Source organism: Galeopterus variegatus, unplaced genomic scaffold (genome assembly GCF_000696425.1).
Source record: "Galeopterus variegatus unplaced genomic scaffold, G_variegatus-3.0.2 Scaffold1344, whole genome shotgun sequence".
NCBI lineage: Eukaryota > Metazoa > Chordata > Mammalia > Dermoptera > Cynocephalidae > Galeopterus > Galeopterus variegatus.
This window is the reverse complement of record NW_007727455.1, coordinates 26,899-39,128: the sequence shown is the minus strand read 5'-3', so window position 1 is coordinate 39,128 and position 12,230 is coordinate 26,899. Positions and strand designations below refer to the sequence as shown.

General features: G+C 59.2%; 1 protein-coding gene across 1 annotated transcript in view; it reads left to right on the top strand.

The window, feature by feature from the left end:
• Positions 1 to 12,230, top strand: part of NOTCH3 (notch 3) — a 29,838-nt gene that overhangs the window by 3,290 nt on the left and 14,318 nt on the right. Inside the window, exons 3-24 of the mRNA XM_008576402.1 lie at positions 1,326 to 1,468; positions 1,552 to 1,890; positions 1,981 to 2,103; positions 2,191 to 2,424; positions 3,127 to 3,282; positions 3,373 to 3,558; positions 4,054 to 4,167; positions 4,394 to 4,507; positions 4,998 to 5,231; positions 5,353 to 5,463; positions 5,923 to 6,115; positions 6,195 to 6,346; positions 6,567 to 6,680; positions 7,110 to 7,265; positions 8,804 to 9,029; positions 9,401 to 9,602; positions 9,725 to 9,872; positions 10,206 to 10,390; positions 10,952 to 11,084; positions 11,171 to 11,428; positions 11,511 to 11,629; positions 12,013 to 12,226. Coding sequence (XP_008574624.1) covers positions 1,326 to 1,468; positions 1,552 to 1,890; positions 1,981 to 2,103; positions 2,191 to 2,424; positions 3,127 to 3,282; positions 3,373 to 3,558; positions 4,054 to 4,167; positions 4,394 to 4,507; positions 4,998 to 5,231; positions 5,353 to 5,463; positions 5,923 to 6,115; positions 6,195 to 6,346; positions 6,567 to 6,680; positions 7,110 to 7,265; positions 8,804 to 9,029; positions 9,401 to 9,602; positions 9,725 to 9,872; positions 10,206 to 10,390; positions 10,952 to 11,084; positions 11,171 to 11,428; positions 11,511 to 11,629; positions 12,013 to 12,226 — 3,854 coding nt within the window. The remainder of the gene's footprint in view (positions 1 to 1,325; positions 1,469 to 1,551; positions 1,891 to 1,980; positions 2,104 to 2,190; positions 2,425 to 3,126; positions 3,283 to 3,372; positions 3,559 to 4,053; positions 4,168 to 4,393; positions 4,508 to 4,997; positions 5,232 to 5,352; positions 5,464 to 5,922; positions 6,116 to 6,194; positions 6,347 to 6,566; positions 6,681 to 7,109; positions 7,266 to 8,803; positions 9,030 to 9,400; positions 9,603 to 9,724; positions 9,873 to 10,205; positions 10,391 to 10,951; positions 11,085 to 11,170; positions 11,429 to 11,510; positions 11,630 to 12,012; positions 12,227 to 12,230) is intronic.

Sequence of the window (12,230 nt, the reverse complement as noted above, 5' to 3'; positions counted from 1 at the left end):
GGTGGGGGGGTTGGCTGTGTCGGGGGCAGGGCCTGGACCCTCTGGCTTCTCCACGTGCGTCCCGCCGACCCCGCCAGTGCCCCCGCGAGGTCTCCAGTCTTTCCTTCCCAGCTCTCATTTCTCCCACACTCACGGCTGCCTTGGTGGGCTTGGGGAAGGGGCTACAGGCTGAAGGACCTCCCCCGGACAGGGGGGCACCAACACTGGTGACCACCCCACCTCTGACCCTCCCCCTGCCATGGGAGGGAGGCCGTATGTGACCCGGGAAGGGAGTTGAGGATTTGTGGGAGTCCTCCCGTCTGGCCATGTGAGCGAGGGTTGCCCACATCCGTGTGGGAGGTTGCGGGTTGGTGTCAGAGTGTCTGCCAGGCCGGTACGTCCGGTGGCGTCTCCCTCTGTGTGTGGTTTCTGGATCTGCCTGTGTGTCTGTGTGTATCTGGACGGTGGTGGTCTCTTGGAGTTGGAGGCTTTGCATCTGCTGTTCCCTCTGCCTGGAACGCTCAGCCCTTGAGCCCCCTCCTCACCCTCTTCGGTCTGTGAAAATATAATACCCACTCCCCCCCATCATTCTGTCCCCTTCAGCTTGTGCATTAGTTTCCCTGGCTGTTGTGACAGATTACCCCAATCGCGTGGCTTAAAACAACACAGATGTATTCCCTCACAGTTCTGGAGGCTGAAATCAAGGTGTTGGAAGGGCGCACTCTTTGCACAGGCTCCCGGGGAGAATCCTTCACTGCTTCTGCCAGCTTCTGCTACCTCCAAGCGTTCCTTGGCTTGTGGCCGCCTCAGTCCAATCTCTGCCTCCACGTGCCTTGCTCTTCTTCCGCTCCCTAATCTTCTGCCTTTCTCTTATCAGAACACTTGTCATTGAATTTAGGGCCCTCCTGGATAATCCAGGATAATCTCATCCTGACATCGTTTACTTAATTACATCTACAGAGACTCTCCATGTAAGGCCATTGTCACAGGTTCTATGGGCATGTCTTTTTGGGGTCACTGCTTAACTCACCCCACCTGTCGTGGACCTCAAGGCTGGCACCACCCCCTGCCAGCATGTTGTATATGACTTTGTTATTTGTGTATGTTCTCTTTGCCTGACTGGACTGTGAGGCTCCGGAGGGTAGGCACCACTTTCATTGTGTTTGCTGCCGTCTTCCTATTGCTTAGCACATAGTAGGCACTCAGTAAATAGTCGTTGCATGAGTGGATGAGCGTGTGTATTTGCTGGTCTGTTCGCCTGTGTGTTTCGTGCTTGTCTTGTGTGTATCTCTGTGTCTGGGGCCGCTTTGCCCTGGACTGCCCCAACAAGTTGTCTCTGCCCACAGGTGCCCACCAGGCTGGGTGGGTGAGAGGTGCCAGCTGGAAGACCCCTGCCACTCGGGTCCCTGTGCTGGCCGCGGCGTCTGCCAGAGCTCAGTGGTGGCGGGCACCGCTCGGTTCTCCTGCCGGTGCCCCCGGGGCTTCCGAGGTGAGGGGGGGGGATCTGGAGGGGATCCTAAGGCAGGCAAGGGTGTGGTCAGTCCCTAGCTCACCCTTCCCTGATCCCCCCAGGTCCCGATTGCTCCCTGCCAGACCCCTGCCTCAGCAGCCCTTGTGCCCATGGAGCCCGCTGCTCGGTGGGGCCCGATGGCCGCTTTATCTGCTCCTGCCCACCTGGCTACCAGGGCCGCAGCTGCCGAAGCGATGTGGATGAGTGCCGGGTGGGTGGGCCCTGCCGCCACGGTGGCACCTGCTTCAACACACCTGGCTCCTTCCGCTGCCAGTGCCCAGCTGGCTACACGGGGCCACTGTGTGAGACCCCCGTGGTGCCTTGTGCTCCCTCACCGTGCCGTAACGGGGGCACATGTAGACAGAGTGGCGATCTCACCTATGACTGTGCCTGCCTTCCTGGTGAGTGAGATGTACTCAGGGGAGGCAGTGGGGATGGGGACAACAGGCCAGCCTGGCAGTGACCGTCCTCGTCCCCTCCTGCCATGCTAGGGTTTGAGGGCCAGAACTGCGAAGTGAATGTGGACGACTGTCCAGGACACCGATGTCTAAATGGGGGGACATGTGTGGATGGAGTCAACACTTACAACTGCCAGTGTCCTCCTGAGTGGACAGGTGAGCATGGGGGCTGAAGGGAGCTGGGTGGCAGAACTGGAGTGCACATGCACCAGGTGGCTGGACTAGTGCGTCTGTGTGCCACAGGCCAATTCTGCACGGAGGATGTGGATGAGTGTCAGCTGCAGCCCAATGCCTGCCACAATGGAGGCACCTGCTTCAACACACTGGGTGGCCACAGCTGCGTCTGTGTCAATGGCTGGACTGGCGAGAGCTGCAGTCAGAATATTGATGACTGTGCCACGGCCGTGTGCTTCCATGGGGCCACCTGCCATGACCGCGTGGCCTCCTTCTACTGTGCCTGTCCCATGGGCAAGACTGGTGAGTGGCTGTTTTCCCTGTAGGCAGCAGGGAGCCATGGATGGTTCTGGAATGGGGCAAAGATGGAGGCTGATTTGAGTGTTAGAGTACGCTGAAGGCTGGATTTGGGGTCGGCAGTAAGCCTGGCAGAGGCCTGAAGCTATCAGGAGGGGGAGCTATTGGGAAGTGTAACAGAAAAGAGAGGCAACCTTTGGAAGTGGCAAAGGTCAGAGAAGGTGTTGAGGAGGAGAGCTTGAAAATGGAGGTAGAAGGGTAGGACTGGCAGAAGGGTAGGACTGTTTCATAATCAGAAGAGTCGATAGATATTTAAGACAATATGTGGATGTTTGCAACTTATTTTCAAATGGCTCAGAAAAAAAATAGATTAACAATAGTTGAATGTAGATAGTGTAACTGGTGGGTATCTTGCATAAATGATCAATTTTTCTGTATGTTTGAAGTTTTTCATAATAAATGGATAAAAAACAGCTACTAAATACACTGCAAGTTAATAAAAACAGAAAACAATGTGCTAGGGGCTGGCCGGCTAGCTCAGTTGGTTAGAGCGCAGCCTTATAACACCAAGGTCAGGGGTTCGGATCCCCCTACCGGCCAGCCACCAAAAAACAATATATATAAATAAAAAGTAAATATCTAAAACAAGCAAACAAAAAATGGGCAGAGCTGGAAGGTCTGTCCTTGACTTCTGCCTATCCCTTCCAGGCCTTCTGTGTCATCTGGATGACGCCTGTGTCAGCAACCCCTGTCACGAGGATGCTATCTGCGACACGAACCCCGTGAATGGTCGGGCCATCTGCACCTGTCCACCCGGCTTCACGGGCGGGGCGTGTGACCAGGACGTGGATGAGTGCTCCATCGGTGAGGGGGACACCGTCTGGGAACGGAGTGGGAAAGGAGGGACGGGGCCTTGGCCTGCCACACCCACACCAGCTGTGCCGCTTCCCGCAGGCGCCAACCCGTGTGAGCACTTGGGTCGCTGCGTGAACACGCAGGGGTCGTTCCTGTGCCAGTGTGGCCGTGGCTACACCGGCCCGCGCTGTGAGACTGACGTCAATGAGTGTCTGTCGGGGCCCTGCCGCAACCAGGCCACATGCCTCGACCGCATAGGCCAGTTCACCTGCATCTGCATGGCAGGTCCGTGGTGGGCGTGGCCGGGGCGAGGCCTGAAGCTGGAGGAGGGGCGAGAGAAACCCGCAGGCGGGGCGGGGAGGGGGAAGGCGGGACTGGGTTTGGAGTGGGACCCTCAGAGACTGGAGCCTGCCATGAGGGTGGGGCGATTAGGTTGGGGCAAGGTCAGAGGAGAATCTTGTGCAAGGCTAGGGGCGTGGTCCTAGGAGGAAGTGGAGTGTGGGCCTCAGGACCCTCTTGGGGTGATGGACGATAGGAGGGCGGCTCCAGTGGGGTCAAGGTGAAGCCTGCAGACAGTCTTGCACTGAGGCTGGGGCGGGGACTTGAAGCTGGGTACAAGGCTTTGATGGGTCCTGCGGCCAGGGGCTGGTGGCATAGTCTGAGGACTGGAGAGAGTAGGGGATGTTTTGAAGGCAAGGCTCCTAAAGAGTCTAATGAATCTTGGGCCAGCTGGGACCGTAGTCCCCACTGCCACAACCTTCCTCCCTCCCCCGCCTCTAGGCTTCACAGGAACCTACTGCGAGGTGGACATCGACGAGTGTCAGAGCAGCCCGTGTGTCAACGGTGGGGTTTGCAGGGACCGAGTCAATGGCTTCACCTGCACCTGCCCCTCGGGTGAGGACCCTGGGCTGGGGACCCTGAAAAAGACGTGTCTGCCCAGAGGCAAAGGCTCTAGGGTGGGAACCTTTAAGACCATGTCAGCGGGTAACTTATATGAAAATACATTGAAATTAAATTAAAACCAAGTAAATGGGTTTTCCCGCTCAAACAAGGCAGGGCTGGCGAGCGGTGACTGCTCTGATCCTATCAGGACCTCCGCTCATCCCACTCCCCACCCCAGGCTTCAGCGGGTCCACGTGTCAGCTGGACGTGGACGAATGTGCCAGCACGCCCTGCCGGAACGGCGCCAAGTGCGTGGACCAGCCCGATGGCTACGAGTGCCGCTGCGCAGAAGGTGAGGGCGGCCGGTGACAGTCCGGCAGGAATCTGGAGGCGGGGCCAGTCGCAGAGGGCCTGGAGGCGGGGCCAACGGCCTGGCGAAGGGGTGGAGCCATAGGCCGACGTAAGCTTAGGGGTGGGGCCAAGGGTCTGGCAGGGTGCAGGGTGAAGGTAACTGGAGGGGGCGGGTCCAGCCCCCTCCACTTTCCCCCTCCTCCTTCCCCAGGCACCCCGGGACAGAACAGGGCTGATAGTGCAAGGACTTGAGGCTGGGGCCACAGCTGGGGTGGAATGTAACTGTGGGAGGATCTTGCTTAGAGGCGAGTCTTGGAACTGGGAGCTGGATGGGGTGGAAGCAAGTTAGGGGCGGGGCCTGAATTGAACCCGCCTCCTACGGCTCGATGGGCGGGGCCTGAGATAGAGCTGAGCTGGCCTAGGGCCAAGGCTGTGGGCAGGTGGCTGGGGCCCTTGGCAGGTGGCCGGGGCCTGATCCTCTGGCATGCCAGGCTTCGAGGGCCCTCTATGTGAGCGCAACGTGGACGACTGCTCTCCGGACCCGTGCCACCACGGGCGCTGCGTGGATGGCATCGCCAGCTTCTCGTGTGCCTGCGCCCCGGGCTACACGGGCACACGCTGCGAGAGCCAAGTGGACGAGTGTCGCAGCCAGCCCTGCCGCCACGGGGGCAAGTGCCTAGACTTGGTGGACAAATACCTCTGCCGCTGTCCTCCCGGAACCACAGGTGGGGCTGCGGGCTGGGCTGGGGCAGGAACAGTACACCCGGCGGGCCAGAGAGGGTTTGGGAATGGTGTGTCTGGTGGTGCAAAGTGGTGGCTACTCCTTGTCATGTTTCCCTCCCCCAGGTGTGAACTGCGAGGTGAACGTAGACGACTGTGCCAGCAATCCGTGTACCTTCGGAGTCTGCCGTGACGGCATTAACCGCTATGACTGTGTCTGCCAGCCTGGCTTCACAGGTGGGCTAGCCGTGCCACGAGTCCTTATAGGGTGAGAGTGAAGCCACCCGTCTCTGTTGGCTGGGTTTTGCCCCCTCTATGTACACGCTTGTCCGATGAGATTGTCCACGCTTTGCCCTGAGGTTGTGCTCTCTCACTGGCACGAGTTTGTCCCCGTGTTGGCTCTAGATTACCCTGGAGCATAGATGAAGGCGTTCGGTCTCAGGGACTGGGTTGCCTCCGAATGGGGCCCCAGTAATCCTCGGTGGAAATGAAAGTGACTTCATGTGAATTTGGGGACTAGGATGATCTGGCGCAAGGCAGCTCCAGGTCTAGGAGCTGGAGGTGGCAGTCCTAATTTGCACAAGAGCTGATGTGTGATGAGAAATAGGCGTAGCTGTATTAAAAGGGGCAAAGTTGTTCCTCCCCTGCTGGCTGTGCTATCCTCGTCCTGGGATGAATTGCCTGTGTGCTCCCCAGGGCCCCTCTGCAATGTGGAGATCAACGAGTGTGCATCCAGCCCATGCGGTGAGGGAGGCTCCTGCGTGGACGGTGAAAACGGCTTCCACTGCCTCTGCCCGCCCGGCTCCTTACTTCCACTCTGCCTCCGCCCGAGCCATCCCTGCGCCCATGAACCCTGCAGTCACGGCATCTGCCACGATGCACCCAGCGGGTGAGGCCCCTCCTCAACTCCTGACAACTCCCCCCCACCCCCTGGTCCACCTGCCGGCCCTGACCTCCTCCCCTGCCAGGTTCCGCTGTGTGTGTGAGCCTGGCTGGAGTGGCCCCCGTTGCAGCCAGAGCCTGGTCCGAGATGCCTGTGAGTCCCAGCCCTGCCAGGCCGGTGGTACCTGCACCAGCGATGGAATGGGCTTCCGCTGCACCTGTCCCCCTGGTGTCCAGGGTGGGTGTCCCCACCTTCCCTCCCCAGGCCCCCTGACACCCTCATTCTTCTCATTTCCCTTCTACTTTCTCTTTTCCTCTTACATTTCCCTCTTTTTTGCTTTTCTTTCTCCCCCACCTCCAGGAGATTGGGAGGTGAGTGTCAAGGGGGGGACAGTGGAGGAGGAGGTGGAAACAGGGAGTCTCTTAAGACTATTTCTCTCTGCCTGCCCTCCCGACAGGCCATCAGTGTGAGCTGCTGTCCCCCTGCACCCTGAACCCCTGTGAGCATGGGGGCCACTGCGAGTCTGCCCCTGGCCAGCTGACTGTCTGCTCCTGTCCCTCTGGCTGGCAAGGTACACAAACTACTTCTTTCTCTTCCTCCTCTTCTCCTTCATCTTCTCTGAACCCTGCCCCATACTGGATGATGCTGGGGACCCAGAGGAGGACCCAGCTCTGGTTTTGAGGGCCTCTTCCTTCTGGGAAAAGACAACTGGACACAGATACAGCCCATGTGGGTCACCCCTGGAGAAGAGGAGGGGATGTGGGGTAGGGATGCTAGGACTCAGGCTGAGGGTCTGGGGACAGCTTCCTGGAGGAGCAGACCTCAGAGTAAGTATTCACCACCCACTGAGACAGGGAGAAGGAAGTTCTGGAACTGCATATGCAAAACTCCAGGAGGCAAATGACAGCATGTCCTTGCCTTCAGTCATCTCAGCCTGCAGGTTCTTCCTGAGCCCCAGGCACCCCCTAACTCTAGGTGTGACCTTGCTCCCCACCCCCAGGCCCACGATGCCAGCAGGATGTGGATGAATGTGCTGGCCCCTCACCCTGCGGCCCTCATGGTACCTGTGCCAACCTGGAGGGGAGTTTCAGCTGCACCTGCCACGGGGGGTACACTGGCCCTTCCTGTGATCAGGACATTGATGACTGTGATCCCAGTGAGTGCAGTGGAGCTCTTGGGGGTGCTGCCCGAGGGACCACATTGATCTGTGTGCCTGGCACTGTGCTTGTATTTCACCTTTACAGCTCTTACTGTTTTCATTTTGCTTATGTGAAAACTGAGGCCCAAGGAGGTTAAGTGACTCACACAAGGTCACTAAGTAATTAAGGCGATGAGCTGGGCTTGGAGCACAGGTCTGTCTGACTCTGAAGCTTGTGCACTGCCCCTAAGAGTAAGCAAGTCAGAACTGTGCCAGGTGGGCCGGCCCGGTGGCGCACTGCTACAATGCGCTGCTTGGGAGCATGGCGGCGCTCCCACCGAGGGTTCGGATCCCACATACAGACCAGTTCCCACTCACTGGCTGAGCGAGGTGCGGCCGCAACACCAAGGGTTGCGATCCCGTTGCCGGTCCCGGTCCGGTACGGGTGCGACACTGAGGGTTGCGATCCGTTGCTGGACACGAAAAAAGACCAAAAAAAAAAAAAAAAAATAACTGTGCCAGGTATGAGATAAAAGTCCCCAGAGAGTTCTCCAGGAGCGCTCTGTCTGCCAGCCTGGCTTCACAGGTGGGCTAGCTCTGTCTTCTCCTCACCCGTGCCAAGCCCCATATGCAACTTAAAATGTTCTAGTAGCCACGTGAAAAATGTAGAAAGAAACGGGTGATATCAAATTTCAAATATTTAAATTTTAATTATTAAATATAAATAATATATTTTATTTAACCTGATATATAAAATTAACATTTCAACCTGTAATCAATATAAAAATTATTATCTTTTTTTAAAAAGATGACTGGTAAGGGGATCTTAACCCTTGACTTGGTGTTGACAACACCACACTCTCCCAAGTGAGCCATACATCAGCCCATCAATATATAAAAATTATTAATGAGATATTTTACTTTTTTTTTTTTTTTTAAAGATAACCAGTAAGGGGATCTTAACCCTTGACTTGGTGTTGTCAGCACCAAGCTCACCCAGTGAGCCAACCGGCCATCCCTATATGGGATCCAAACCCATGGCCTTGGTGTTATCAGCACCGCACTCTCCCGAGTGAGCCACGGGCCGGCCCTACTTTTTTTTTCTTACTGTCTTTGAAATCCAAAACTCTTTTACACTTATAGCACATCTCAATTCGGACCAGGCACAATTTCAAGGGCTCAGTAGCCACATGTGGCCGGTGGCCACAGTGCTGGCCAGTGCAGGTCTGTGCTAAGCCCGGGAAGTAGAGCAGGCATAACTACTAGCATGTGTTTGGCAGCTGGAAGTGTAAAAGACATGCTGGGTACCATTTAGCTCTCCCAGCCTCCTTCTCTTTCCACATAGGTGTGATTTCCAGATAAGGCGGGGGCAGGGGGTGGGGATGAGACCACAGAAGGGGACAGAATTTGACCCCGGTGACCAAAAGTGCCCCCTCCCAATTGAACCTGGTTTTCTTCCGAGTTCCCCTCTATGCAAGGCCTGGGCGGGACAGACTGGGCTGTGTGGGGGCAGGTGGGCAAGGTGAGTGACCAGACCTCCTTCCTCCTGTCCGTAGACCCGTGCCTGAATGGCGGCTCATGTCAGGATGGGGTGGGCTCCTTTTCCTGCTCCTGCCTTCCGGGCTTCGCTGGCCCACGCTGCGCCCGCGATGTGGATGAATGCCTGAGCAGCCCCTGCGGCCCGGGCACCTGCACCGACCACGTGGCTTCCTTCACTTGCACCTGCCCACCGGGCTATGGGGGCTTCCACTGCGAGAGGAACCTGCCCGACTGCAGCCCCAGGTGGGCGGAGCCTCTACTTGGAGCTCAGGGACTCTGGCGTCAGATGGTGGGGACATCAAGGGTGGGGTCCTCCTCTCGGCACTCACCTAAAGACTGATGACAGATGGGGCAGAGCCGAGATAGGGGTAGGGCTTCTGTGTGGAGGTCACCTTAGAGAGGCTGGTCCTTGAGGGGGCGGGGCCTCCACGTGGCTCCCGCCTTAGCGCTGAAGCACCTGGTAAATTGGGCTACGGAACGCCCTCTGCTGGGGCTGCAGCATCTCGTGGGGGCACGGGTCAGAGTGGGAGGCCCCCAAAGGTGAGAGGGATCCAGGAGGAGGGCGGGGCCTGTGAGGGGGCGGAGCCTGACCCCTTCCGCTCCCCCTCCCCCAGCTCCTGCTTCAATGGTGGGACCTGCGTGGACGGCGTGAACTCGTTCAGCTGCCGGTGCCGCCCCGGCTACACGGGCGCCCACTGCCAACATGAGGCCGACCCCTGCCTCTCGCGGCCCTGCCTGCACGGGGGCGTCTGCAGCGCGGCCCAGCCCGGCTACCGCTGCGCCTGCCCGGAGGGCTTCACCCGCACCCAGTGCCAGGTGGGCGGGGTCACTGGGGTCCTGGGGGAGGAGTCCGCAGGGGTGTCCTGGGGAGGGGACTGCCCCGGGTCCTGGGAGAGAAGCCGGGGCACGGTTTCTGACGCTGAGGGTGTCCCCTCTAGACGCTGGTCGACTGGTGCAGCCGCGCGTCCTGCCAGAACGGGGGTCGCTGTGTCCAGACCGGGGCTTATTGCCTTTGTCCCCCGGGCTGGAGCGGCCGCCTCTGTGACATCCGAAGCCTGCCCTGCAGGGAGGCCGCAGCCCAGATCGGTGAGGCGGAGGGTGTGGCTGGGTGTGTGGGGCGGGGTGTGTACACGCACCTCTTGCTAGTGAGCCGAATAAGGGTGAAATGGGGTGTGTGTGACTGGGTGTGTGTGGGTGGTGGCAGCCAGCCAGGAGGCTGTGTTTGTCACCATCAGACAGCTGGGATGGTGTGTGTGTGAGACCGTGCCAGCTGGGGGTGTGAGTGACAACCCGATGGAGTGTGGGTGAGCCCCTGGGAACTGATGCCAGCAGGGATGTTGGGTGATGTGTGTGATGAGGGCAGAAAGAGGGGAGAGGGTGTCGCCGCCTCTGTGCCTGATGCCCGTGTCCTCTTCTCAGGGGTGCGGCCGGAGCAGCTGTGTCAGGCGGGCGGGCAGTGTGTGGACCAGGACAGCTCCCACTATTGTGTGTGCCCAGAGGGCCGCACGGGCAGCCACTGTGAGCAGGAGGTGGACCCCTGCTTGGCCCAGCCCTGCCGGCACGGGGGCACCTGCCGCGGCTACATGGGGGGCTATGTGTGCGAGGTAAGGGTGCACCCCAGGAGAGGAAAGAGGAGCTAGTCATGCCTGGGCATGTCTGCCTGTGTCTGGGCACATGTTTCCGTGTCTATGGCTTGGCGTGGGCATGTTTCTCTCTAGGTGTGTCTGGGTTTTTGCTTTTGTAAATCTGGGTGTATCGTTGTGAGTGTCACTCTGGGTAGATGTTGGGTGTTTGTGTCTGAGGGTGTCTCTGTCCTCGGTTGTTTCCGGGGTATGTCTAAGCGTGTCTCTGTGCGTGGGTTCTCTTTGGGTATGTCTGACTCTGCATCTCTGGTTGTGTGTCTTGGGGGTATCTGGGTGTTTTCCCCGGGTATTTGCATGTGTGTGTCCCTCTGCACTGGGTGTGTCTGTGGCCCTCCACGTCTGGGTGTGTTTCCTTTCACTGGGTGTGTCTGTGTCTGTGTTTGTCATGCACATTGGGCTTGTGTGTGTTGGACGTCTTGTATGGGTCCTTTTGTGCTGGGGTTCTCTGTGTCTTCATGAGGTATGTCCAAGTGTGTCTGTGTCCCTCTGGGTTGAATGGGTCCCTCTCTCACTCCACTGAAGTGTCTGGCTGGCTACACTGGTGACGACTGTGAGGACGACGTAGACGAGTGTGCCTCCCAGCCCTGCCAGCACGGGGGCTCCTGCATTGACCTCGTGGCTCGATATCTCTGCTCCTGTCCCCCTGGGACGCTGGGTATGCCAGGGCCAGGGCTGGGGGACAGGATGGGAAGCTGAATCTTTATCCCCTCCTGACTACTCCCCCCTCCTCCCTTCCTCCAGGCGTGCTCTGCGAGATTAATGAGGACGACTGTGGCCCAGGCCCTCCCCTGGACTCAGGCCCCCGCTGCTTACACAATGGCACCTGTGTGGACCTGGTGGGTGGCTTCCGCTGCTCCTGTCCCCCAGGGTACACCGGTATGCGCTGCGAGGCCGACATCAATGAGTGTCGTTCAGGTGCCTGTCATGTGGCACACACCCGGGACTGCCTGCAGGACCCAGGAGGGGGCTTCCGCTGCCTTTGCCATGCTGGCTTCACAGGTAAGCGTAGGAGAGGGCACTGGCCTGGGACCCTGCCTGTCGTTCCCGCATTGTGGCTGATCCATCTGTCCTGCTCGCCCAGGTCCCCGCTGTCAGACTGTCCTGTCTCCCTGTGAGTCCCAGCCATGCCAGCATGGAGGCCAGTGCCGTTCCAGCCCGGGTCCTGCGGGTGGGCTGTCTTTCACCTGCCACTGCGTCCCGGTAGGTGTGGCCTCTGGGAGAAGAGTGGGGGCGTGGCCTCCGGGGATGGCGTGGCTTTAGGGGAGCAGGGGTGGGAGGGAATGTGGTTCCTGGGATACACTGAAGTTACCTGGAGGTTTGAGGGGAGAGGGAGTGAGGTTGGGCTTTGGAGGCGTGGGCTCCTGGGGAAGGCGGGGCTCATCTGCAAAGTGGGGCCTCCGGTGGAGAAGGGAGAGGTCGGGCGCGACATGGGGAGGTTGGGGGCTCACCCTCTCCCAAGTCCTGACCCTCACTCTTTCCTCTTTCGACCCTCGCTCCTCTTCCCCGTCCTTCCATTTCCCTTCCTCCTTCCCTCCCCTTCCCCTACTCCGCTGTTTTCTGTCTTCTCCCCACCCGACCGCCAGCCGTTCTGGGGTCCGCGTTGCGAGCGGGTGGCGCGCACCTGCCGGGAGCTGCAGTGCCCGGTGGGCGTCCCATGCCAGCAGACGGCCCGCGGGCCACGCTGCGCCTGCCCCCCGGGGATGTCGGGGCCCTCCTGCCGTAGCTCCCGGGGGTCGCCGCCGGGGGCCCCCAACGCCAGCTGCGCAGCCGCCCCCTGTCTCCACGGGGGCTCCTGTCGCCC